Source organism: Cydia splendana, chromosome 11 (genome assembly GCF_910591565.1).
Source record: "Cydia splendana chromosome 11, ilCydSple1.2, whole genome shotgun sequence".
NCBI classification, from domain to species: Eukaryota; Metazoa; Arthropoda; class Insecta; order Lepidoptera; family Tortricidae; genus Cydia; species Cydia splendana.
The window spans coordinates 21860975-21886182 of NC_085970.1; the positions used below are offsets into that span (position 1 = coordinate 21860975).

Genomic DNA, 25208 nt, shown 5'->3' on the forward strand with positions numbered 1-25208 from the left:
TAAGTGCTCCTTTTTTTCGCTAAGGTCAATATTAAAAAAAATATTGAAGGGAGAAAATAAATACTAAGGTCCTCTTTTTTAGTCATTCATAAATAACTCGTAAAGGATGTCCAATAGCAAAAAATATTTTAACACAAGAATAATTAGCATAAAATTTCCTACAAAAAAGGTTATTCAAACTTTTCCGCTAGGATCAATATTTAAAAAGGGGACCTTAGAATTTATTTTCTCTCTTTAATATCGTTTTTAATATTGATCCTAGCGAAAAAGTTCGAATGACCTTTTTTGTAGGAAATTTTATGTAAATTATTCATGTACTAAAAATGTTTTTGCTATTGGCCTTCGTTTACGAGTTATTTACGAATGACTAAAAAAGGGGACCTAAGTATTTATTTTCTCACTTCAATATTTTTTTTAATATTGATGGTACCGAAAAACAGTAGTACTTATTTTATAAGAAATCTGAAACAGATTATTTACGTAAAAGATATTTTTTTGCTGTGGGCTACCGTTTACGAGTTATTTACGAAAAACAAGAAAAATAAACGATTGTAGAACAAATTATAAGTAACTTTCCCACATTCATAATATTTTGTATTGAGATCACTCTGACCCACGCTTAATATATTTTTTTATCTCCCATTTATCAACAGTTTTGTATATTAAACTATATATTTTCTTAAATGTAATAAGTGTAGCTTTACGACTGTATTTTTTGTTTTCAGATTCCTGCTACACTTTAAAAAAAAATTGGTAATTATGAAAAAATCAAAAATACGTTTTTTAGTCTTTTCTACTTTATGCTTGTTTTTTGTTAGAAAGTGCATTGTTTTTGTTCCAAAACTAGATTCCTCATCCTTAATTTATCCGAAAATGATATATTACATTCCCTAATAGGTATAGTTTTAGAGAAATGTTGCTCCAAGTGAAGCGCGGCAGCGTCGAACTTTCCCCCTCCCCCCCTCACTAAATGAGAGGTGGCTCTCGACGGCTCCCGGTCTGTATCTGCTCAAGACTAGCTAAGAATCAACTGTGCCAAGTTTCAGCGCATAGTCTCAAAGTGCAAGGTCCCCATACAACAGTGTGCAGTAACAAAGCAGCTAAATAAATAGTTTCCATGCAGCCGTTGCTTTATTTATAGATGGTCAAGCAGATCTTGTCAGTAGAAAAAGGCGGCAAATTTGAAAAATGTAGGCGCGAAGTGATATCGTCTCAGAAAATTAGAATTTCGCGACTTTTTCTACTGACAAGATTTGCTTGACCGTCTATAGTTAATAATCTGTGGACATGGCAACACAATCTTCAGCTCAATACGTTCCGTTCCAAGCGTATGCCGTTAGTGGGACGCACCAAGGTCGCGCTCGCGGTGCGGTACGGTAGTGTTTTATGGCTTTAAGTCTCTCATTTCTACATTGAAATTAAACAAAACGTCGAAAGTCGAAAATCCAACACCGCTTGGTAAAAAGCGCCTACGCCATCGTGTGAATAAATATACACATGTATCCATGTGTGTCATTCAAACGCTTTTTTAACGCGCGGTGTAAAAGCGCTCGTGCTTATGAGGCCTTAATGAGGCATGGTAGAATTTAGAAGTTTAATTTTGAACGCAGTAGTAGAATTCTGATCCGATCCATTGTTAGTGTGGTAACACCGTCAAAGTCCATTTGACAGATAAGCAGCTATTTATCGAAAAATATTGTTCCTGAATTTATATCAATTTTGATATTCTATATTGTAGTGTTCGTGTTAGTGTCGTCATCATATCGAAGTGATTCCGTCCTAGTGTGTTAGTGTGGAAGCGCAATGTCGAGTCGCTGGGGCGCGCGGTGAAAGTGCAGTGCGAGTGTGGACGCGAAGGAGTGTTACCTGTGTAGGGTCGTGACGGGAGAACAGCATCAGCATGGGCGTGGGTCTGGTGCCGCTGGAGTTCACGGAGTGCCTGGCGGACAGCCCGCACTTCCGCGAGAACCTGCTGCGCCACGAGAAAGAGCTGGAGCGGACCTCGCAGCAGGTCAAGCGCCTCATCAAGGAGGTCAAGGATGTGGTCCATGCCGCCAAGCGTGAGTATCCACCTACATCTGCCACGCCACGTCCCTAGACGGTCGCCCTTAAATCACTAGGGTTAGTTATGCCACACTATGGCTTCCTTGGTCCTCTTATACCCTGTGAATTTATAAAAAAAACAAAAGCTAGTTCAAATATAATGGCAATAAGATGGGTCTAATGTTGCCTCAAATCTACTTGATATCTTTAGTTCTGTGTTTACTGCCTAACAATGTACAGTAACTTACTTATCAAAATGACAATAAGATTAGTTATTAGCTTTATTGAGGACATTGAACAGACATCATTTGTCACGGCACACACCAGACAGGCATTGTTTGATATCAGGTTACCAGGTTTATCATGGCCTAAGCTGAAATAGATATTATTATTACTACATTTACAAAAAATTAAGGAATGAATATGTAATATCTGCAAAAATAAAAATAAAAGATAGTTGTGCTAATGATATAAGTTTTGAGAACACAAATTGTCTTACATTGTCAAAAAATGGTGTTGGCATTGACAAGAAACTATCTTAGATTTCTTCACATAAGCCTGCTTATTGTGTGTTCATACTAAATACACACAAGGACATTATTATACTGTTTGATAAATAAATCTTCCGCTTTAAATTTCCTCATCCATAATGAGGATTGTGTTGAATAAAAATTTTCCGTAATTATGTGAGTTAAAGTTCTCCTATAGCATATTGATCAACAACTGATAAACAAACCTTAAACAAGCCATGTGACTGTGTGTACTGACGGTATTGAGCGCCTCATTGAGCACACTGTGATGGAAGCTGCCCTTGGCTATGCTCCGCTGGCTGCGTGCCATATTGCCTGCACTACACACATGCAAACCATTGTTATTGCTATCATTCTCCATAAAATTGCATTCAAAGTAGGTAACTGTACTCTAATTTATTGTTATTAAAACAAAGATTTAACATACATAGTTTTAAATCATTCAGTCTAAAAGAATTTTAACCCTTCTGTTGCCTAACTGCATATTTCCAAGATATGAAAGTTGTGTTGAAATCATCACAAATGTTTCTTCCAAGAATTGTTATTTGTCAGTGGCAAAATAACTGTAACATTTTCAAATTCAATAACCAGCACTTGACAGGATTCCTGATCAAATGGTGCTAAATATTGTTAATTGTGTAGCATGGTTGAGTAAGCATGCAAGCCATGCCATGCCAGGTATGTCCTAATGACAACATTTGTAGCATGAGCGACTTTCCTAATGAGAGCACGCAGCGCCGTCAACTAGCACCGTGACACGCCACTTGACAAAAGCTGCTATTAAACAACTGCTGTATAACTGTACTTTACAACTTTCTGCCCAAGAATGTTTACCAACATTTTCTACAATATTGAATACTGATAATTGCATAATTGAGGTAGATAAATGTTATCAATTGTAAAGGTGCAATCTTATCTATAACATATGTGGAATTTATCAATTTACCAATAGCTACACAAGTTCTGCAGGTGATTTTGTAATCAGTATATCAAGGTCATTGTAACTTTATTGGACTTTTTTTAATTATTCCTTTCAAAATTTTTTCGAAGGAACTAATGACTTTGTATTATATTTACCAAGGTGTTTTCTATGTCTAGTTGTCCAGAGAGCCTACTCTGAATATCGAACATTTCATTACAGAGAGGCAGATATCAAAATATAGATTTACATTCTTATTTAAATTTACTTGTAAATGTGCTGGCAATTGTACCTATTGTTCAGAACCTCTCAAGTTTGAACTTGACAACATGAAGTAGTAGAGCATTGCTTCGGATTCATTGTGTGGTTGTGGTGCGCAGGCGATGAGTAATGGCCGCCATTTGCCAGCTTTTTGTTATCTCACAAGTACACCAAGTAGGTGTCGCGAGTAGGCTCCGTAACATCGTCGATACCGACCCGACCGACGTGAACTTTATTGCAACGACCTAAGGCCCACCGCTGATCAGTCAAGTGTTGCTGTTAGTAACTTTGACGGCACAGTTATGTGACCGATCTTGAATCGTATTGCCAAGAAGCAAGGTCGACCTATGGTGAGTAAAGATTTTTGTTGTTAGCAACTACTTGCGCGGCGTGGGCCGTGGCTCGTCGATGACCGAGGCTGAGTCAGTCTTTAGCGTTATCGTCTGTTATCAGCGCGGCATCGGCACCTGTACACTCGGAGTAGAAAGAGGGATGGAGTAGTGTAAAGAATGGCGAGCATGTATCTAGGTGCCCGGTTTTCGTTGAATTCGTCGCGTAAGTTCAGACTTGATTGCCCACTGCTCAGCCACAAAGCCACAACTCACTCGCCTAACTCGCCTCAGCCTTTAATAGCAAATTTCATCGAAATCCTTAGAGCCGTTTCCGAGAAGCCTGAAATATTGTATAAATAAATAAATATATATACACACAAGACGTAAGCAATACGAGTACAGTCGTGTAAAAATATGGGTGCACTTATCATACACAAAAATATGTCCCATAGCTCTTACTAGCGACCCGCCCCGGCTTCGCACGGGTTATACAAAACAAATTATGTATACACCTAAACCTTCCTCAAGAATCACTCTATTGATAGGTAAAAACCGCATGAAAATTCATTCTGTAGTTTTTGAGTTTATCGCGAACACACATACACACAAACATACAGACGTGGCGGGGGACTTTGTTTTATAAAGTGTAGTGATGTCAGCGAATTAAGAAGTATGGGACATATTTTTCTGTAAGTTGTATACTGTACCCATATTTTTACACTTGTCTGTATTTGTATTTATCGCGTTTCAATTGTACAGTGTACACATTTCCGCCGCGTCTACGCGTTTCTCCGGCGCGGCGGGCGCGGGCGCCGATCGCCGCATAATTTCCGATGAGTAGGCAATCAGCACACGACACGACGTGCTAATTGCGATTTCGCCTATCGAGACATGTTTACTGCACATTCATAGTTATGTCCCTCCAGCGCGCTGATAGCTCAAAATATAGTGGCAGAAATTAAACTAGGTATACTCGAGAGCTATAAAAATATGTAGGTGTTTTGGAATAGAATCCAAAAAAAATATTAATAAGTACCTTATTATTGTATTCCGTGGAAGTTTTCAATAAACAAATTTGGATAAAGTGCTCAGCTATCACCCGTATCACTAATCGCACTCGCGGCTCTGCGTACATTTTATTTCAAGCTTTTACTGTTGTTACCTATGTTTGTACGAGTCAAATCTTGCAAGTCAAATTTGACCCACTTCCCGGTTTCCGATGAACCTGAAAATTTGCATACGTGTGTAAGTCAGGTGACAATGCAATATGTATTATGGTACCATGGAACTGATGTGATGATGGAGATAGGAGGTGGCCATATAGTATATAGTAGGAGATCCCACATATGGTCGACCTTCACCAATCTGTCTGACGGATGAAACTATGAAAGAAAATATGTTCCAGAACATAAATAAATAGGGTTGCCTAAAGAAATATGGTCAAGCCTATTTTTAATAAATTTTTGAAAAAAAAATTTTTTCGGCAAATTTCACCGATTTGTCTGACGAACGAAATAGGTTTCAATGGAAAGTATACAACTTGTACAACATAAATCAACTAGGTTGCCTATCTTTTTCCGGTCACTATTATGTGGTTGCCGTGTTTAAAGAGATGATTTTATATCGATAATTGCACTCATCTGTCTGACGCTTGAATTATACGTCAAAATAATGGTAATTTTATTGCAAATACAATGGTATAGGGTTGCTTGCGAAAATCCGGTCACAAATAAGGGTTGCCAGGCTTTTAATTAAAATAAGAAGGGAAGACTTTTAGCGATAACTCATAAACGGCTTAACTTATCAAGTTTGTTTTAATTTGATTTGATTGAGTTTTTTAAGCACTATTTTCATGATTTTTTCCATATTTTTTGGACAGATGCTTCAAAAGTTAGAAACAAAAACCTTTTTTCTTTCTTTCTAAACGATTATTTCTGAAATGATTCACTTTATCAAGAAATGTTGTTTAAAGACCCCTATTTATTTTGAAAGGCCTATCCAACGACACCCCACACTATAAGGTTGAAACGATAAAAAAAATTGTCACACACATTTTGTTTCTTTCAAAGCGATTATTTCCGAAAATATTCACTTTATCAAAAAATGTTCTTCTAAAACCCTTTTCATTTTGAAAGACCTTTCCAACAACATCCCACACCATAGGGTTGACACGAAAAAAAAATCCTCACGTACATTTTGTTTCTTTCGAGGCGATTATTTCCTAAAATATTCACTTTATCAAAAAATGTTTTCTAAAAAACCGTATTTATTTTATTTATTTTTTATTATTTTCTTTCATAGTTTCATCAGTCGGACAGATTGGTGAAGGCCGACCATATATGTGGGATCTTAGACCAATAGGAACTCTGTGATATAACAACGCAACCTAATTATGTTTGGGGTTTTTAGAATTGTCTCGATGCGTATTAGTTATTTGTGGAAAGAAAAGTACAGTCAGCGATAAAAGCTTGTGCAATAATGTCATTTTTGCCAAAAACTTATTACAGACAGACACGGTCACCTGCAATAATATTGTGCGAAAAGAGTGCGTGCAAAAGATATTCCACTCTCTTATTTTACGGCTCCACGTTTATGAGTATCAGATATTTTCGAGAGCTTCGTTGGGCAAGATATGAAGCCGGGTTCTGAAGCTAATGTACCTTTTAGCACTTTGTCATAGTAACGTGTAACTGTAAAATTATGTACATATTTATGTTGAAAATACCGACATAAAAAGACAAAGTATTAAGATATATTGAAGACAAAGTCCATCGACTTTTGCGACGTGCAATACGAACCAATTTCCACACAAGAATTACTCTGTGGTCTCAAACCAAAATAAGCAGACACGTTACGATATGCAATATTACTTCATTAAACTTACATTTATAATTATTTTTTAATTAATGCGGCTCTGATATTCTGAGGATGCATATTGTTAGATATTGAAAAGTGCCTTGCTACGGACGGACCTACGGACTACGACAAAGCCAAAAGGATGGGTTGTGATTTATGATTCTAGCAGTCTATGTATGCATTTCCAATTTTCGATTGTGTTTTCTACCGTAGCATCTCGACTAATCGTTGGTTACCTATGTAATTAACTTAAAAAATATGTTTTGTAGAAAAAATGGGTATAGTTCGTCTTTGCTATCTTTCCACCGAATTTGACGTGACTAAGTGTGCATGTGCAAAGGCCGAAATAAAAAGTATTTTCTTACAAATGTGACCAGCTGACCACACTCTGATACTGCGAAGTTTGTGCAAGTTAGCTTGGTCCCATCACTCACTCTAGTTAGGTCGTTATAGTTTTTAACAGTTCTTGTTCACCTTTTCAACTTGAGGAGACTAGAAACACTCATTAGCTGTAAATGGAGTCCTGTCTGCCGTGGGCGGGGTCACTGACACACTCATTTCAGCTCACTCAACTAATATTACTGCTTCCGAATTAAATGAGAGGCAGCCTGTTTCGTTGAGGTTTTTTTTGTAATAAACACGGGTTAGTGACGCTATTCCTAGTTCAAAATATTCTGCTATAATATTTTCTGCTCTCTCGTCGTGAAGAAACATAGATATTTGTCAAGGCAAATAGCTGAAGCGTTGGTAGTTTAGCGTCCCGAATTTTAGTGTAAGTAGCTTCTAAACCGGAGGTCGTGGTTTCACACCCAAGCTCGTAAATAAATTCTTGGAAAATATGTGCAAATTATCATTTGATGTTTACCAACGCTTTTCGGTGAAGAGAAACATCGTGAGGAAACTGGCCTCACACCAATAAGAAAGCCTAGCGTAGTACTTAATCCTCTCCGGGTTAGGTCAGATGGTACGTCTACTATTCGTAAAATCTAGTAGCCTGCGCTAATACTTGGGATTCAGTTTTTAATGCGGACTCCGGGTTCCTTACCATCGCTACGATGTGCAGGACAGGCCAAAGCGAAATTCAATCGAATAAGCTACTTTAAGTATAGGTAACTGTAATTTGCTTCCGCTGGAAACCCGTTGCTCTATCCGATAGACTTCGCTGCGAGGATCGGCAAACGTTTGAAGAGAAGAGCCAACCGCAGTAGAAGTCATCAGTTCTATAGTGGTCTAAGCCCTAAGAGGTTTAATAATTTGCCGCAATTGAAACTCTAAAAATCCGCATGCTATCTAGTCTATCTATGAAGCTTTTGTAGTAGAGCCAAGGTAATGTGTCTTGATATCATCGTGAAGTAGTGACGTGAGTCGTGACCGGTGCGGTGTGCTCCGGCTGTCACCTGCCGTACCGACGCTCACCTTGAAACTGAATGCATCAGAAGGGCGGACCTTTACCTTTACTCAGTTATGCAGTGCGTGAAAGTTTACCAATCCTTACATTAACTAGAACATTACAAGATAATGACTTGGTTACTGTTATAATTTATAATGAAATAGTTTTATGCGGGACACGCAACTGACAGAGCGCGAGTTGTTTTATTGACATTTTTTTATATTCCTGACCTTTGGGAGGCGTGCGTGGGGCCGAAGCCAACAGCGCAGAGCCCTTTAAGACACTTTAATCTAAAAGCAAGGGATACACGTGGCGGATTGCGGCGTATTGCCGCGTGAAGCAGCTCGGTCTGTGGAGACGTGCCTCGGGCGAGCCACGTCTCTATAGACCGAGCTGTTGATACCCGCCTATTGATGTACATATTATGTATCTTCCACAGGACTGGGCGCGGCGCAGCTGGCGTTGGCGGGCAGCATGGAAAACTTCGAGTTTGCGTGCATCGGCGCCTCCATGACGGAGGACGAGCGCGTCATCTCGCACTCCCTCCACCATTTCGCCAAGCTCATGCGGACCATCGAGGACGAGCGCGAGCGCATGGTCAGTACCTACATATAGTCATATACCTACAGAAACAGTGCGTAGCAAGCCGATGGTCAGTGAACGTTGCAAACGTGTAACATCGTTCCATTAGCAAGAGTAGCGAGACGGTACACACATCCTAACATTCCTAATAACAATGTAGACGCAGACGAACCATGCATCGTTCATGAACACGTTAAAATGACTAGGTAATTGTAAACCTCAGTGCACCGAGATAAGGTTTAACGATATGAGTTGCTGTTGCTGATTGAATTTGACAATAGATGCGTCAGATATTTGTGAGATGTTTGTGAGCACCTTGGTCGCTCCGAAATATCTGATGGCGACTGTATTACTATCGTTTTCACACATTTAATTGACAGTTCGTAAAGGAGCCCTATCACAAAGGCACACCCCGGACACTGGCGATCAAATGTATGAAACAAACGCGTTCCTACGCACACAGTCTAAGCTCGTGTAGGTGAACGCGTACCATGCTTGTTTGAGTGAGATAAGACGTGCTAGAGTTCCAGCCATTTTGTTGACAAGTTCGATGACCTCAATGACCCAAAACTCATTGCGCGAATTAGGAAGAAATAAGAATCATATTATGCTGTAAGGTGGGTATCTAAGCTCGATTTATACAATAGTTTCCTATTTTGAATCAGTATAAACGAAGTACCAAAATTTTTGTAAGGAAATTCAGGCCACCAAAATATTACGTAAGTTGAAAACATGATTTTTTGTTCATATAGATATTGTGTTGTTTTCAGTGTGATCTGATAGGTTTAGGTCTAAAACAGATAGGGTAAAAGAAATACTAAACATAAGTACCTATTGTAAGTTGGTGGTATTCTACTAAAACATAAAACACTTTAAAAATAACTGGGTATGTACTTGCCTTGATTCATACAATGGGAATCTGTGGAACTTTCTTTTAGTTTTGTCGTTTATAGAGCTTAAACAACCGTACACGGCACAACACACGCCCATTACAAAAGGATTTGTAAATATTTGTTTAATATTTTACGTGCCCTCCGCTCTGGGCTATAACCGCGAAAATCGAAGTTAGCAAATTGCGGGCATTTTTCTCTGTCAGTCTAATTACGCATCCATTGGAGTAAAAGAGAAAGATCCCCGCAATTTGCGAATTTCGGTTTTCGCGGTAGCCCCTCTGCGCACCGCGTCGTCGCGTCCTTGCCAGCCGGTAACTGTGAGGTAACCGAGAGCGGGTGGGCGGCACTTTCAACGGGAGGCAGGGAGTGTCCATACTGTACGTTAGTACTATTTATTATACTGTGACAAAGGTTTAAGGTCCATCGCTGTTCAATTACTTATGAAAGTACTATTAGAAGTATGTATTAGAACAAATTAAATTACTAGTGTCCGACCGAAACATGTTTTTTTGCCGAAACCGAAACCGAAACCGAATGTTCGGCTTTGGCTCTAGTTTCGGCCGAAACCGAAACCGAAACCGAAACTTTTGTAGACTTGTTAAAATCGTTGAAAAAATGTCATAATACCGCTTTTACACACATATTATGGGGCTATCAACATCCAATGTCCTTGAAATTGGTGTTACTTAAGCAGTTTTTTAAGATAATTACTAGAGTTAGACCAAGATAATTCTGCAACGATTTTGATAACACACGCAGTGCAAGAGTTATTTTAAACGTCAAAACTTCTATGAAATTATGACGTATAAATAACAGTTGCCCTAGTTGCACTGCGTATGCCATCAAAATAATTGCAGAATTATCTTGGTCTAACTCTATTTATTGACCAGTCAAGTTAACATGTAGATACAGGGTCAACCAAAAACGCGAGCGTAGCGAGCGCGAATTTTTTATTGCCAATATCGCAAGGCCAGGTACCGATCTTCACCTGGGCCTAAACGTCCGTATTGCCCTAGTGAGGCGAACTTTCATGCGAAGTCAAAGCCGTGCTTCAGGCTTCAGGATAAGTAGTTGAGCACAGACTCCAAGCAATGTCCATTGTATTAAAAAGCGAGATATTTCCTTGAGCGCTGGTGGGCTAGCAGTAAGAGGTGTGACTTTCAATCCGAAGGTCGCAGGTACAAACCCCGGCTCGTACCAATGAGTTTTTCGGAACTTATATACAAAATATCATTTGATATTTAATATTTGCTTTTCGGTGAAGGAAAAACATCGTGAGGAAGCCGGACTAGTCCCGATAAGGCCTAGTTTACTCTCTGGGTTCGAAGGTCAGTCTGATGGCAGTCGCTTTCGTAAAAACTAGTGCCTACGCCAATTCTTGGGATTAGTTGTCAATTGGACCCCAGGCTCCCATGAGCCTTGGCAAAGATTCCGGGATTACGCGAGGAAGATGATGAGTTTTCTTATTATTCCTTTGCCCAGGCCCAGTAACATGCGACAGTGCTATCTCACTTACTCCGATACAATTAGACAGTGTGCGCGTTATAGGTATTAACAGCCTCTTAAGACTGCGTCGACCGTCTAGTGGCGCCCTCATTAGTGGAATTGTGTTTTATAATAAACCAATTAATTTCTGTACCTATATCACAGAACACCGCCTCTAGAAACCTAATATTGGCCATTTTGTTCCCGACGCAAATCACCAAACTGTGAGGTGCGGGAGGGGTGCTCACGGCGTTGCGATTGGTCGTTTCAAACATGGCGCGCTGACACGTGCAAGCGTAGGGATGGGACATATTCATTACAGGTAGTGGGTACTGCTACCAGTGATACCGAAATTTATTGTGGTAAAATTGTTACCAATTTAGTATACTTAGAGTAAACTTACTTAATAATTATATTGATTAATTTAATATTTCATTAAGTAATTTAACAATGTACCTGAAATTTTTACTTAACATATTAGGGCATTTCTGCTTAAAGTACCCAGAACATGAATTTTAAAGTTTAGAATTTTTATATTATTTCCACTCAGAATCGCAATCTCTTTTGATACGAGAAAAAAGTGTCGCCGAAATCTCATACAATTATTTTCTTTTGTCCGTTTTATTAAGGTCATAGAAGGTTGTATTGAAAACATATTCAAATGGACCAATAACATATGCCTATTACAAATCAACTCCGAGTTCTCTCGCACTTATTTGAAGTTCATCATCAGGTCCATCTCGAGACATGAGACCTAACTGCTCACCTACAGGATTCTAAAAAACCCATACAACATATGTCTATCACAAACCAACACCGAGTTCCCTCGCACTTCTTTGAAGTTCATCATCAGGTCCATCTCGTGACATGAGACCTAACTGCTCACCTAGAGGATTCTAAAATACTCATACAACATATGTCTATCACAAACCAACACCGAGTTCCCTCGCACTTCTTTGGAGTTCATCATCAGGTCCATCTCGTGACATGAGAGCTAACTGCTCACCTAGAGGATTCTAAAAAACCCAATACAACATATGTCTATCACAAACCAACACCGAGTGCTCTCGCACTTCTTTGAAGTTCATCATCAGGTCCATCTCGTGACATGCGGCCTAACTGCTCCGCTGGCCTAGAGGATTCTAAAAAACTTACACAACATATTACCTATATATTAATTTATGTCTAAAATGGTACAATACGGTATGACGAAGCACGAAGTTTCCGCAACTGAAAAACCATCATCGTCACATCACTAGTTGAAAGGGAAAGGTATAGCGCATTACATTTTCAAGTTGACGAAAAGGGACGGACATACTTCGCCTCTGCTTACTGACCAGTATAAAATGAACCCCGCGGACAAGAAACATTATTCAATGAAATAATGAATTTGACTTTCCTGTGGGATGTTATTCCATCTGTTTCGTAAGTAGATGTCTTAGATGACTTGCCACACCATTTTACGCTGCAATATCCCATGATTTCCCAATGAATTCAATAGTTTACGATTTATTTTCTTAGACTCGTGCACACTGCTAACAGGTCGTTACGTTGGGCGCAACTGATCGGAGCGGCGCGCGAACAATCTTATATTTGACCTATACACCATACGGGCGGTGACCGCGAGTCGTCCTATAAGCTCGGTCTATAGGGGTTGGTCTGTGACCTATATACATGAATCAGTATAAGTCGGTACACATTAATATTGTTGTCCTACTTATTCCCCAACTTTTGGTCTTTGTCACATAGTTTAGTTTCATAGTACGAAGTACCATTTCGTAAGTTTCGGCCCGGCCGAAAGGTTCGGCCGTTTTTTGGCCGAAACCGAAACTACAGCCGAAACATGATTTTTTGGCCGAAACTGGCCGAAACCGAAACCGAAACCGAACCTTCGGTCGGACACTATAAATTACATATTTACAGAAAATATTTTAATTTGTTTTTTTTTTTTTTCAAGTAGAAACACTACTAAGTATATAAATTATAAACTGAAATAAATGTCAAATGGTTATGGAATTTCGGTGGTTGTATGAATGAACGTTTGTTCACGAGTAGGTCACCCTTTTCCCCCTTCTCTTGTGACGTGTCGTGTCGTACAGTAAATATCGGAGATTGCGGCTAGAGAGAGCAAGGACGCTACCCAAACAACGCCGGGGCAACTTGTCAATTTGTTTACTTTACTAACCTTCGCGTCGTTCACAACCAACTCCGAAACTAATGCACTCGCTGCTCGAGTGCTGCAGTGGTTGTTACGAAATTACAACTAATCTGGTTCACTTCCACTATTTAAAATTAAATATGTAATATCTTTACAATCCCTTTAACTAAGTATTGCCAGATAGTTTTTGTTGATCGTATCAAATTAGCCTGCCAATAACGATCTCTTTGCTTTGCTGGCTAAACCAGAGAGATACGCTTTACATACAGATACAGTATTTGTGATTTTCGTACTTATCTCTAATGCACGCGCATAAGTATATAGCTGTCCCGCCCATAATGCCGGTTGTCAATGTCACTGTGCGAGTTTTACAGCAATATAATTATGCGCATGCAATAGAGATAGCAACAGGTGGGGCAATGTACAGTCAGCGTCATATAGTACAGTCAGAATCGTATAATAGGTAGCATCCAACGTATTCAAATAGTTCGGTACCTATTCATATTCATATTATTTATTCACAATATTTATAATATTCCATGTCATTTTTGTATAATAGATTGTATAATTATTCGAAACAAGTACTATACATATAAGTGTACATTCGTAAAAAATCAATAACAATCAAAATAAAATTCAATTTCGGGTAACTTAACTAAAGCTCAACATTCAAAAATTCGTCATAGGTGTAGAATGTGTGTTCGAGAAGCCAAGCCTTCACCATACACCATACACACACACACACCATAAATATGTACACCATACACCATAAATATGTATGGCGTACCGAACTATTTGAATACTTTGGATGCTACCTATTATACGATGCTGACTGTACCATCGCCCACACTGTTAATTGTACATCGGTGGAGCTTATGCCTTGTGTAATAAGGTCCACCGATGTACAGTTAGGTTAGGAGTTTTGCTGTTTGTACATAAATATATCTGGAAAGAGTCTCTTCTTTAGATATCTTCGTGACAAGTACCCACTTGGGTAGCAAAGAGTTAAAAGAGAGCGCTTGTAAGAAAGCGATTCTGGTAGAATGTTCATTTAAATAGTTAGCGAAACATGGGATAGTCGTTGCTGAGGACATACAGCGAACATGGAAAGTTTTGTGCCTTCCCATAGCTGTTGCATATTGGACCCGGCGCGCCGCCGCCGCGCCGCCGCCTCCGCCGCCGCCGCCGCCGCCCGGGGCGCACGCACAGGCCCACCACTACTACCACACTATCTATACAGCTACCTAGTTCGAATGGTAACCGTCGGAATGCATTGTGTAGTGTCGCGTCCTCGTGTCAAGGCCGCGCCGGCGCAGCCTGCATATGCAGTCAGAGCCATTTGGGAAATACTGTTATAGTTGAATCATCGAGAGCGTGGAATTGCATATGTAGTAGTATTGTTTGTTTACAGGCATTCTATATTTGAATTTTCTATTTTCTTGTACTATCAGCATACAACCACTACAAATGCAATTCCATCTTCTCGATAATTCAACTATAAGAATAAATCATTATGCAGAGTGATTTTGTTGTCTGACCATACAATGAGGGGTGAATATGTCATTCAATACTGAACATTATTTTGCGATATCGGGTTTGGCTTCATAGTAAAAGTTATTCAGTATGATTAGAGTATGGTCAGACATAAAAAAAGCGGCCAAGTGCAAGTCGGACTCGCCCATGAAGGGTTCCGTAGCAGCAAGTAACATAATAAAATTGCGGTTTACGATTTATGACGTATTAAAAACAAACTACTGACTAAATCTTGTTCAAACCAATTTTCGGTGGAAGTTTGCAACTTTCCATGGTAATGTACATCGTATATTTTTGTTAGTTTTATCATTCTCTTATTTTAGAAGTTACAGGGGGGGGGGGGACCCACATTTTACCACTTTGGAAGTGTCTCTCGCGCAAATTATTCAGTTTAGAAAATAAAAACCGGGCAAGTGCGAGTCGGACTCGCGCACGAAGGGTTCCGTACCATAATGCAAAAAACAGCAAAAAAAAAAAACGGTCACTCATCCAAATACTGACCCCGCCCGACGTTGCTTAACTTCGGTCAAAAATCACGTTTGTTGTATGGGAGCTCCACTTAAATCTTTATTTTATTCTGTTTTTAGTATTTGTTGTTATAGCAGCAATAGAAATACATCATCTGTGAAAATTTCAACTGTCTAGCTAATATCACGGTTCGTGAGATACAGCCTGGTGACAGACGGACGGACGGACGGACGGACGGACGGACAGCGAAGTCTTAGTAATAGGGTCCCGTTTTACCCTTTGGGTACGGAACCCTAAAAATGATATTACAAACCTCAATATAATTTTTGAAGACCTATCCATAGTTACCCCATACGTATGGGTTTGATGAAAAAAAAATTAGAGTTTCAGTTCTAAGTATGGGGAACCCCCAAAATGTATTGTTTTTTTTTTCTATTTTTGTGTGAAAATCTTAATGCGGTTCACAGAATACATCTACTTACCAAGTTTCAACAGTATAGTTCTTATAGTTTCGGAAAAAAGTTGCTGTGACATACGGACGGACAGACAGACAGACATACAGACATACAGACATACAGACAGACAGACAGACAGACATGACGAATCCATAAGGGTTCCGTTTCTTGCCATTTGGCTACGGAACCCTAAAAATCACTCTGTATAACACATAAAAAAACTAATCCGCACGTCTAACTCGACTCTAAAATTAACTAATAGTAAGTTTTATGTATACGTGCAGTCATAAAATACTCTAACAAGACTTGAACCAAACTGTTCGACGTTTTCAGCGTTGCGTCTAGTCGGTCGGGCTCGGGCTGCAATGCAACTAATGTAGATGATAAAGGCTAATAGTTACTGGCTAGCTAAACGACCACGTGATGTTTTCCTACTTCGATAAAGATGTTTACACCTGCAACGGCTGCAGCACTAACACCAACATCCTTGACCACAACATCGTGAACCTTAATGTGTTTGCTATAACGTTTTAGAATTGTTAGTTAGCAGTTATCTGACTATTGGTACTATTGGTAGCTCTTATTTCGTTGCAATGTGGTTTATAAATGGTTAACTGTCCTCTATTTAATCATTGGTGGTAGGTACATGTCCTTGTACTAGCATGTTTCCTTAACGAGCGGCCGAACTGATCACGGTTATTGCCGGTATCGGATGGCCCAATTTGTACAAGCGACGAGGTTTAAAATGGCGGGCATCGTTGTTGTTTACCGTATTACTTACCGACTTCATATTTATTGAAGAATCTCTGTAATAATCTTCATAAATGGGCAACTAAACCACCGGGTATCAATAAAATTGGATCGGGCGTAATGGATAAAAAAAATACATAAGAAGTACCCATTTCCGTTTAAATCATAATGGTTAGCTAAACAAAACAAAGTAAACGTGAATTTTATAATGTAGCGCACGTGCGAATCTATGACAGTAATAAGAAAATGACTAATTTAATAAAAAATAACATTTGTACTGAAGCGTCCAGCTCCAGCAGCCATCAGGTATACCCGACCGGCCAAGGTGCTCCCAAATATCTGAACATACATTGAGGCAAATGGAGGGTCAGTTCTCCGTACTTGATTCTTTTCTTCGTGATTTTGGACCCTAAGAGCAACGATTTTTTCAGCATAGATTAATATCATCAATATCTGTGTCGCACTGTTTTGTTTTTTAATATTTTTTTGTGCTAGAGCTCATCATCAAACATTGCCTAAAACGGCTTAATTGACTAGCCCGCAAAGAGAATCCTGGTATTCAACTCAGATATGATATCATTTAGCGCAAAAATTAGAGGGTTTGCTCAAATGATGTGAACGTCTCGGATACTCGGATTTAGTTCATGACGAATGTCAAATAGAAACGTGTTCTTTATTATTATATTAGTTGGGGTTCCCTCGACTCGATACTATTAAGATGATTCAACGTTTGATATTGTTATGATTGTTGTTATCAACCGGTCTGCATAACGTAATCGGGCCCACTCTCACTTTCCTCCGCGGGCCGTGCGCCGCGCCGGCGCACACGGAATACTAACGAGTTCAGCGACACGAGGGTATGTCGGACACCGACATAACACTCGTCGACCCGCTCTGGCCGGCCGCTATGTAGGTAGTCCGGTCAACCCCCGGTTACTACTACTGCATGGTAACTGGCTCTTGGTTATGTGTGCTGCTCTCTTACTTTAATTATTGTGTTTCACTGTAGTGAGCCTATTCGAGATTTATGCACGGGCATACACCCATGAAAAGCGCCTACTGTAGCTCATTGGGTTCAAATCTTTATTGTCAAGGCGTTAGAGTGCGTGTGCAGATATTTTTGAGCACCTCGGCCGCTCCGATATATCCGATGGCGACGATACCCGCGGAAGCGAGCTCTTAATGCCCGGTCCCGTTACAAGGATGTGGTCAATCCACTCGACTGTGGGTGTGGTGTGGAGCTCACGTCATATGTATGTGCAACAGCTAGCTAGTGTCAACTGTTTGTTGCGTAATCTCAAACGAAAGTGATCGCGGGGACCAAATCAGATGCGGTCATTGAGGTCGCGCTAACAAATATGGATTAAAGGATTATGCGCTCGTTCGGATGAACTGTTTCACGATTTCTGAATTAGCTGATGAACTTAGTTGTACTTAGGTACATTCGTAACCTCGGTGATAATACAATGTTACTGGATACCATCAAGCTGGTTCGATTATGAAGGCGGTTGGAGAGTAGGTAGTTAGTTCTAGGAACTCTGTAGCCAGTAATAAACTATCCAACCAACCTCGTTGAACTTGGGCTTAGAATCGCTCGAGTAAGGCGACGGCTTAATATCAGTTGCCGATAAAAGCTTGTCTCGAAATTGAAACTTTAACTAAAACTTTATATTATGTTATACCTTTAAACGAGCAATTCTTATATAAGTATACAGTGGAACCTAGATAGCACAAAACTCAAGGGAAACGCCAAAAACTCGTGTTAAAGAAGTTTCGTCTTATCGAGAGCATCGACTTAGGGAGGTTCTTATAGGTTTTGTTCGTCTTAAAGAGGTTTCGAGTTACAGAGGTAAAACGCTTGAAAAAATCCTGTTCGTGAGGTAATTATAGAAACGCAGAAAGTACAGTCTTTACTCTAGTCAGAAAGAAAGTACAACCTCTGTTTATTGTCTGTCTCTGTAACTCGAAACAGACAATAAACAGAGGTTTACAGAGTTAGTAAATAACTTCGAGTTATATAGAGGTGGTAAAATAATACGACTATTTTTTCGAGTTGTAGGTCAAATTTCATTGGTCGGACATACAGACAGATAGACGCACGAGTGATCCTTTAAGGGTTCCGTTTTTCCTTTTACGAAACCCTAAAAATGTACTGAATAAGTGAATAGTCGTGAAGGGAATCGCTGCTTACTTCGTCTTAAATGAGGTTGAATGTTGAATATTTCGAGTTATGGCGGTTTTGAGCTCTGAAGGGAAGGACAATAGCAGTTTATTTCGTGTTAACGAGGATTTCGTCTTATCGCGAGGTTCGAGTTAGCGAGGTTCAACTGTACATTTCGGGATCTCGAAATTTGCTTTATTGGGGTTTTCGGGGGCGAAAAATCGATCTAGCTAGGTCTTTTCTCTGGGGAAATACGCATTTAGGAGTTTTATGTTTTCCGAGCAAAGCACGGTCTCCCAGATATTACAATTAATACAATCACTCCACTTTCTCAACATACAATAAGTTGCATGCATTTCCGTAAATAACTATTAAATTTAAAATTTATTAACTTACGCTATACTATAGTCTATACTATACCATACCTAAGCATTTTGAAAAAGAGCTGATGCTCTTCAAACTGCTGGATCGATTTCAAGTTATCAAGCATAGCTAAGAACCACCGCAAGGAATTCGCTTTCACGTCAAAAAAACCGCATCGAAATCGGTCTATCCGTTAGAGAGCTACGGTGCCACAGTCAGACAGACATTGGCGTGAAACATACGAGTATAACACCCACTTTTTTCTTGAAAAAGTACTTATTAATTAATTACCCAATTGTCTTTGTTTTATTTAACATATAAAAACAAAATTGCTTAATAACATAATTACTTAATTGCGTTGCGCAACTTGTTGAGGTAAGTTTATGTCTAAATTGATTATAGAAACGTGGGTACAGTCAGCAGCAGAAGTAGGTAAGCAGGGGAGATGGTAAAGGATTTGTGATAAATACAAAGCGATGATCTAGCTTTAATAGGTTTTACCTACTCAACTCACTGTGTTAGATTATAATTACAACGATTTTTTGAAAAAAATTAATGCATTGCCATTAGATGAGCATATGGAGGCAATCGTATTTGTGTTAACGAGGTTTAAAATACATTGGAAGGCGTCGAATGCTGTTGCCCGCGCGGTGCTCCGCTCGTCGCTGCCAGTGATTATGGTCGCTATCGCCGCCGGCGCCGGCGCTGGCGCTGACGCATGCGTTATGCTTGCGCCTGCTGTCACGGCCATGTGGAGTCGCCAGTTGACAATGCGTGTAGCATAACATTATAGTAACACGCGCCACATTATTCACTACGTGTCACTGCAACAAACAGTGTGGCTAATACCATCCAGTTTGGCACTGACATATAGTTACGCTATCGAAAACGTAACTTACTTATATATTATTATATGATATACTTTTTTTGCTTCTCGCTCGTACTCGCATAGGTATTAGTGCGAGCGAGATATATAGAAAGTAATTAAATACGTAGTCGTCAGCATATATGTCAGTTTTGGCATGTCGGTGACTCAACTCATGGTACCTACGGGTAAAGGTGCCCTATAGATAGCAACATAACTTAATACATAACACTCGCGAGATGTAGACTAGATGTTAGACAGTCGCTATGTCGAAATGTTTAACTGTATATAGTCTGTCTGGTGTCCGTTTATGTCTGTTATCTGACAGCACGACCCCAATCCCGGTCATATCCGCCATAGATCAGCAACTATAGGTACCCACTATATCGGGAAACTATTTGGCACGTATGGTTAATATTGCGCGCGCCATTTATTTACTCAGGTCCGCTTGTTTACTGATAGTCAACTGTGCATGGTCCCGTTTCTAGTCGTAAGTTGGCCCCCAGACTCGTAACAACGTTCCTAGAATAAGGGTTATGGTCAGGGTTGGGCAGTATTTCAATTACATGTATTTGAAATACGTATTTGAAATACATTTTTGTATTTTGTATTTGTATTTCAAATACTACTTGGAAAAGTATTTTGTATTTGGTATTTCAAATACTGAACTCACATGTATTTTGTATTTTGTATTTCAAATACTTCAAGCATCAAAATACATTTCTACAAAATACATTTAATTAAATTCTACGAGTATAATCCTAAAATGGAACGTTTATTTAAATATAATGTACGACTTGTACGAGGGCAAATACAATGCGCGAGCTATTCTGCGCGGAACTTTTCGTCAACAGCCAGGGTATAGGGTCATTGCAGTAGTTTCCGTCCATGCTCTAGTTTTAGACTACTTGACAGATTAGCAAATAATATATTTCATTTTTAATTTACTACTTGCGAAATATAATTTTGATATCATCACCATCGTAGTCATGGCAAAGTCGATGGACGAACTCAGCATGATGCTCGATGACCTCAACCGAGTTTCACAACGGGTGGGCTTGAAAATGAACATGGACAAGACGAAACTTATGTCAAAAGCCAATGTTGTGCCCATCCCAGTCTCTGTTGGGAACTCGGTACTCGAAGTTGTTGACTCGTACATCTATCTAGGACAAGTAGTCCAATTAGGTAGGTCCAACTTCGAGAAAGAGGTCAACCGCCGAATCCAACTCGGTTGGGCAGCGTTCGGGAAACTACGTAATGTCTTTTCGTCCGACATACCTCAGTGCCTCAAGACGAAAGTCTTTAATCAATGTGTGTTACCAGTGATGACTTACGGCTCCGAAACGTGGTCTTTCACTATCGGCCTCATCTCAAAACTCAAAGTCGCTCAACGAGCTATGGAGAGGGCTATGCTCGGAGTTTCTCTACGTGATCGAATCAGAAATGAGGAGATCCGTAGACGAACTAAAGTCACCGACATAGCCCACCGGATTAGCAAGCTGAAGTGGCAATGGGCAGGCCACATTGCACGCAAAGAAGATGGCCGATGGGGTCGAAAAGTGCTCGAGTGGAGACCACGGACTAGCAAGCGCAGCGTAGGACGTCCACCCACAAGATGGACAGACGATCTTGTTAAGGTCGCCGGAAGACGCTGGATGCGGGTCGCTTCCAACCGGCACGTATGGAGGACCAGTCCTGGTCTGGTCCATAATTTTGATATGTAGACAGATATATACAGGGTTACTTTTTTACCAGTACAATAAATCAACATACGTAATTGTTGCCAATAATAAAAAATACCAGCATTCTTTGTTACTACTATTTGGGAACAAAAAAACAAAAATACCAATGCCCGAACTTATCCGCTAAAGTACTAGAAAATGTGGATGCCTTACGCATCAATTAGCAAACGCACGAACTGGCAACTGTTTGTTTACGTCATCGCGCGCGATTTAGCGAGCGGCGGCGGCACACGTATTGACATAAAAAAATACTACTTGATCCCAATTCTTCCTTCATACTTGCACGGGCTTAGGACCGTCAAAATGAAGATGTTGCTTTGTGTGAAGTATGACAAAAGGTCTCGAAATCTGATAAAATTACGAAGTAAGTCTGCAACATTTTTCATTGAGGCGTATTTAAAAAATTGGAATCAACTATGTACAATGATTGAAATCTACCCTACATACCTAATTAATGGAGTCCATTTCTCGTACTAATTCACATACTTAAGTAAATGTTCAAAATGCTGTCCGTGGTTTTGTAAACAAAGCCGTGCCCGTTTTTGTACGTTTCCTTCGATTCTTTCCAAGTAATTTTCACGTTTAATTTCGTCAAACGCACTGTCTTATCGGTCAAAGGGTTGCACTTTGCATTCGCAGTTTCCCGGATGCTTTGTTGTTGATGGTTATTTGTAAGATAAGTGAGAGTTAAATAAAACGGGAACAAATAACACAAACGTATTTTTGAAGGAAATCAAGAAGTGACGTGACAACACATGTCAGTAAGAACAGAAAAATAAAACCTATCTAATGAGGTTGCGTTCTTAGTCTCCAACAGTTGTCAAATCGTGCGCCGCCGGCCGCTCGCCCCGCCCCGCCCCTTATACCTCATACCGTTGACATCTTGTAATTAGTGCAACCAGAAGTTACTAAATTGGTGAAGGATAAATTAATTGATGCGAAATAAAAAAAAAATATTTTTTATTTGTGCAATGTGATCTATTATCGATACCAATGATGTGGTAAAATTTATTGTACCGGTAAAAAAGTAACCCTGTATATATATTGTTTCGACATTAAGGATTGAAATCAGTCCAAATTTGTGCAGCAATGTAGGTTTATATTCAAATTTCGTCAAGTGGACGAAAACTAGCGCAATGACCCTATAAGTTTTTAGGAAAGGATATTCGTTAAAAAAACTAAATGATTAAACAAAAAAATTGAAAGGTATTTTGTATTTTGTATTTGAAATACATTATTTTAAACACTGTAATTTGTATTTTGTATTTCAAATACCCGTCACCAAAGTAATTTGTATTTGGTATTTCAAATACTTTTAAAAATGTATTTTGTAATTTGTATTTGAAATACGTGGAAGCCAGTATTTTGCCCAACCCTGGTTATGGTAAAGTGAGCGTTTCGAATCAAAGCGTAAACAGGTAAGTATATATATGTAGGTCGTACGTGCTCCAGGACTTCGGTTATAGTTACATCTCTTTTAGAATCGAAGGCCAATGGGAGGGATACGCTTTGATAAATGAAGTCTGCCCGCTATATGTATACCTTACCTCGTTCGTGTGCCATAATGGTCTAAGAGCTAGCTACGGAAATAGGTTTGCAATTTATAGAGCATCGAAATCCCTCTAGTTAGTGTGCCATGCTATCATTATTAATTAATTCGGGCACCTGGCAACTGTTCAGCGGTGGGTGTGACAGTGGTTGGGCAACAATCATGTGTTAATCATGTGTTACCTAATAACAATAGCATAAGAACCACTGTACCATGTTTTTTGCAAATAAATGAAATCTAAATCTAACAAAGGGGTTGTAAAAACAATTGAAGGTGTGCAATGGGATCGCAAACGGGACCTTATAGTAATAAGGTCCTGTTTTCACCCTTTGGGTAACAAAACACGATATTTGACCCAGTAAATGAGATGACTTGGCAGCTTGGCACTTTTTCGCGCACCTTGGACGTCACCTGGCACTACCAATTAAAACGCCTGGCAATGTTATATTCCAATTAAATACATAATTAGCTAATATCAAACCAAACTCAGAGCTCTATAAATTGTACACCTTCAATTTATTTCACACCTCTCACACCCACCGCTGAACAGCTGCCAGGCGCCCGAATTAATTTATAATGATAGTGTGGCACACTAACTAGAGGGTTTTCGATGCTCTACAAATTGCAAACCTATTTTCGTAGCTAGCTCTCCGTTTATAAACATCGCGGCTTAACATCGCCTACAGTGTTTATACTGATTATTGTTTACGTTACCTTCCCAACAGATATCTTTACTCGCATTGTGCCGCGTCCATGCACACTACGAAGGTACAGCAAATACTATGAATGTAGTACTCAGAATAATGTATAATTGAGTTGCGGTTCTATAATGATTTGTCATACCAGTAACTGTATTAAGTGATGGCCATCGGTGGCCGTTATGTCTTGGAAATAAGGTTATTATCACGTAACAGTGTGGACGATGGCACACTAAAGATTTTTTTTAAATTTTAGTGTAAGCAGCATTTTTTTAAAACGCACTGCCATCCAATTCCATCCCAGTTTGGCGAAACATTTTGGTTTCAAAATTTCACCTACATTTAGAATACTTTTAATGAAACTATAACCACCGACATCATTGTTGATTGACCAACCGATAACATCATCACTATACCTTATAAAACGGAAGTCCCCCACCGCGTCTGTCTGTTTGTGTGTTTGTATGTTCGTGATAAACTCAAAAACGACTGGACCAATTTTAATGCGGTTTTCACCTATCAATAGAGTCATTCTTGAGGAAGGTTTAAGTGTATAATCTGTTGACCCGTGGGAAGCCGTGGCGGGTCGCTAGTATTTTATAGAAACGACGTAAGGTTTTTCTGTGTGAATGTAAATGGCGTATGCAATGTATAATCTGGTTAGTTACTGCGGTGTTCACTCATGCTCGTTGTTAATGAAACCACAGTGAAGTTGAAGGCGCACCTCGCGTACAAGGTTTGCTCAGCTGTGCGCACTATGGTTAGATAACGCATTCTTGTTCTTCAAAGACAATAGGTTAAAACTGTGGATTGCTGAATAGAAAAGGGCTGAATCATTAAAGGTATTATTTGGCAGGTGACCTGTATGGTTTATAATGGCTGCTATTTAACTGATCACCAGATTTAGTAAAATTTAATACCAAAAAAATCTATTTTACCACCCTAAAATCATGAATGATCACCAAAATTATAACACCATTTTAATGTGAAATGATTACCAATTTTATTACATTTTACTATCCTTTTAAAGGAAATGACACCAAACTGATCATTATTAACCCAAAAATAGTCAATGATTACCAAATTTCAAACCCCATTTTAATGTGAAATGATAACCAAATTTTTACATCTTGCTATCCTATTAAAGAAAATGACACCAAAATAATCATTGT

The 25208-nt window shown here is 39.4% G+C and overlaps 1 protein-coding gene across 2 annotated transcripts in view; it reads left to right on the forward strand.

Annotated features, from left to right (window-relative positions):
- The first annotated feature begins 1618 nt into the window (after positions 1-1618).
- The window catches only part of LOC134794859 (rho GTPase-activating protein 26), a 99962-nt gene continuing 76372 nt past the window's right edge, over positions 1619-25208 (forward strand). For both annotated transcript variants that reach the window (XM_063766661.1, XM_063766662.1), the window contains exons 1-2: positions 1619-2060; positions 8771-8928. In XM_063766661.1, the coding sequence (XP_063622731.1) occupies positions 1901-2060; positions 8771-8928 (318 nt within the window). In that variant the 5' untranslated portion in view covers positions 1619-1900. The remainder of the gene's footprint in view (positions 2061-8770; positions 8929-25208) is intronic.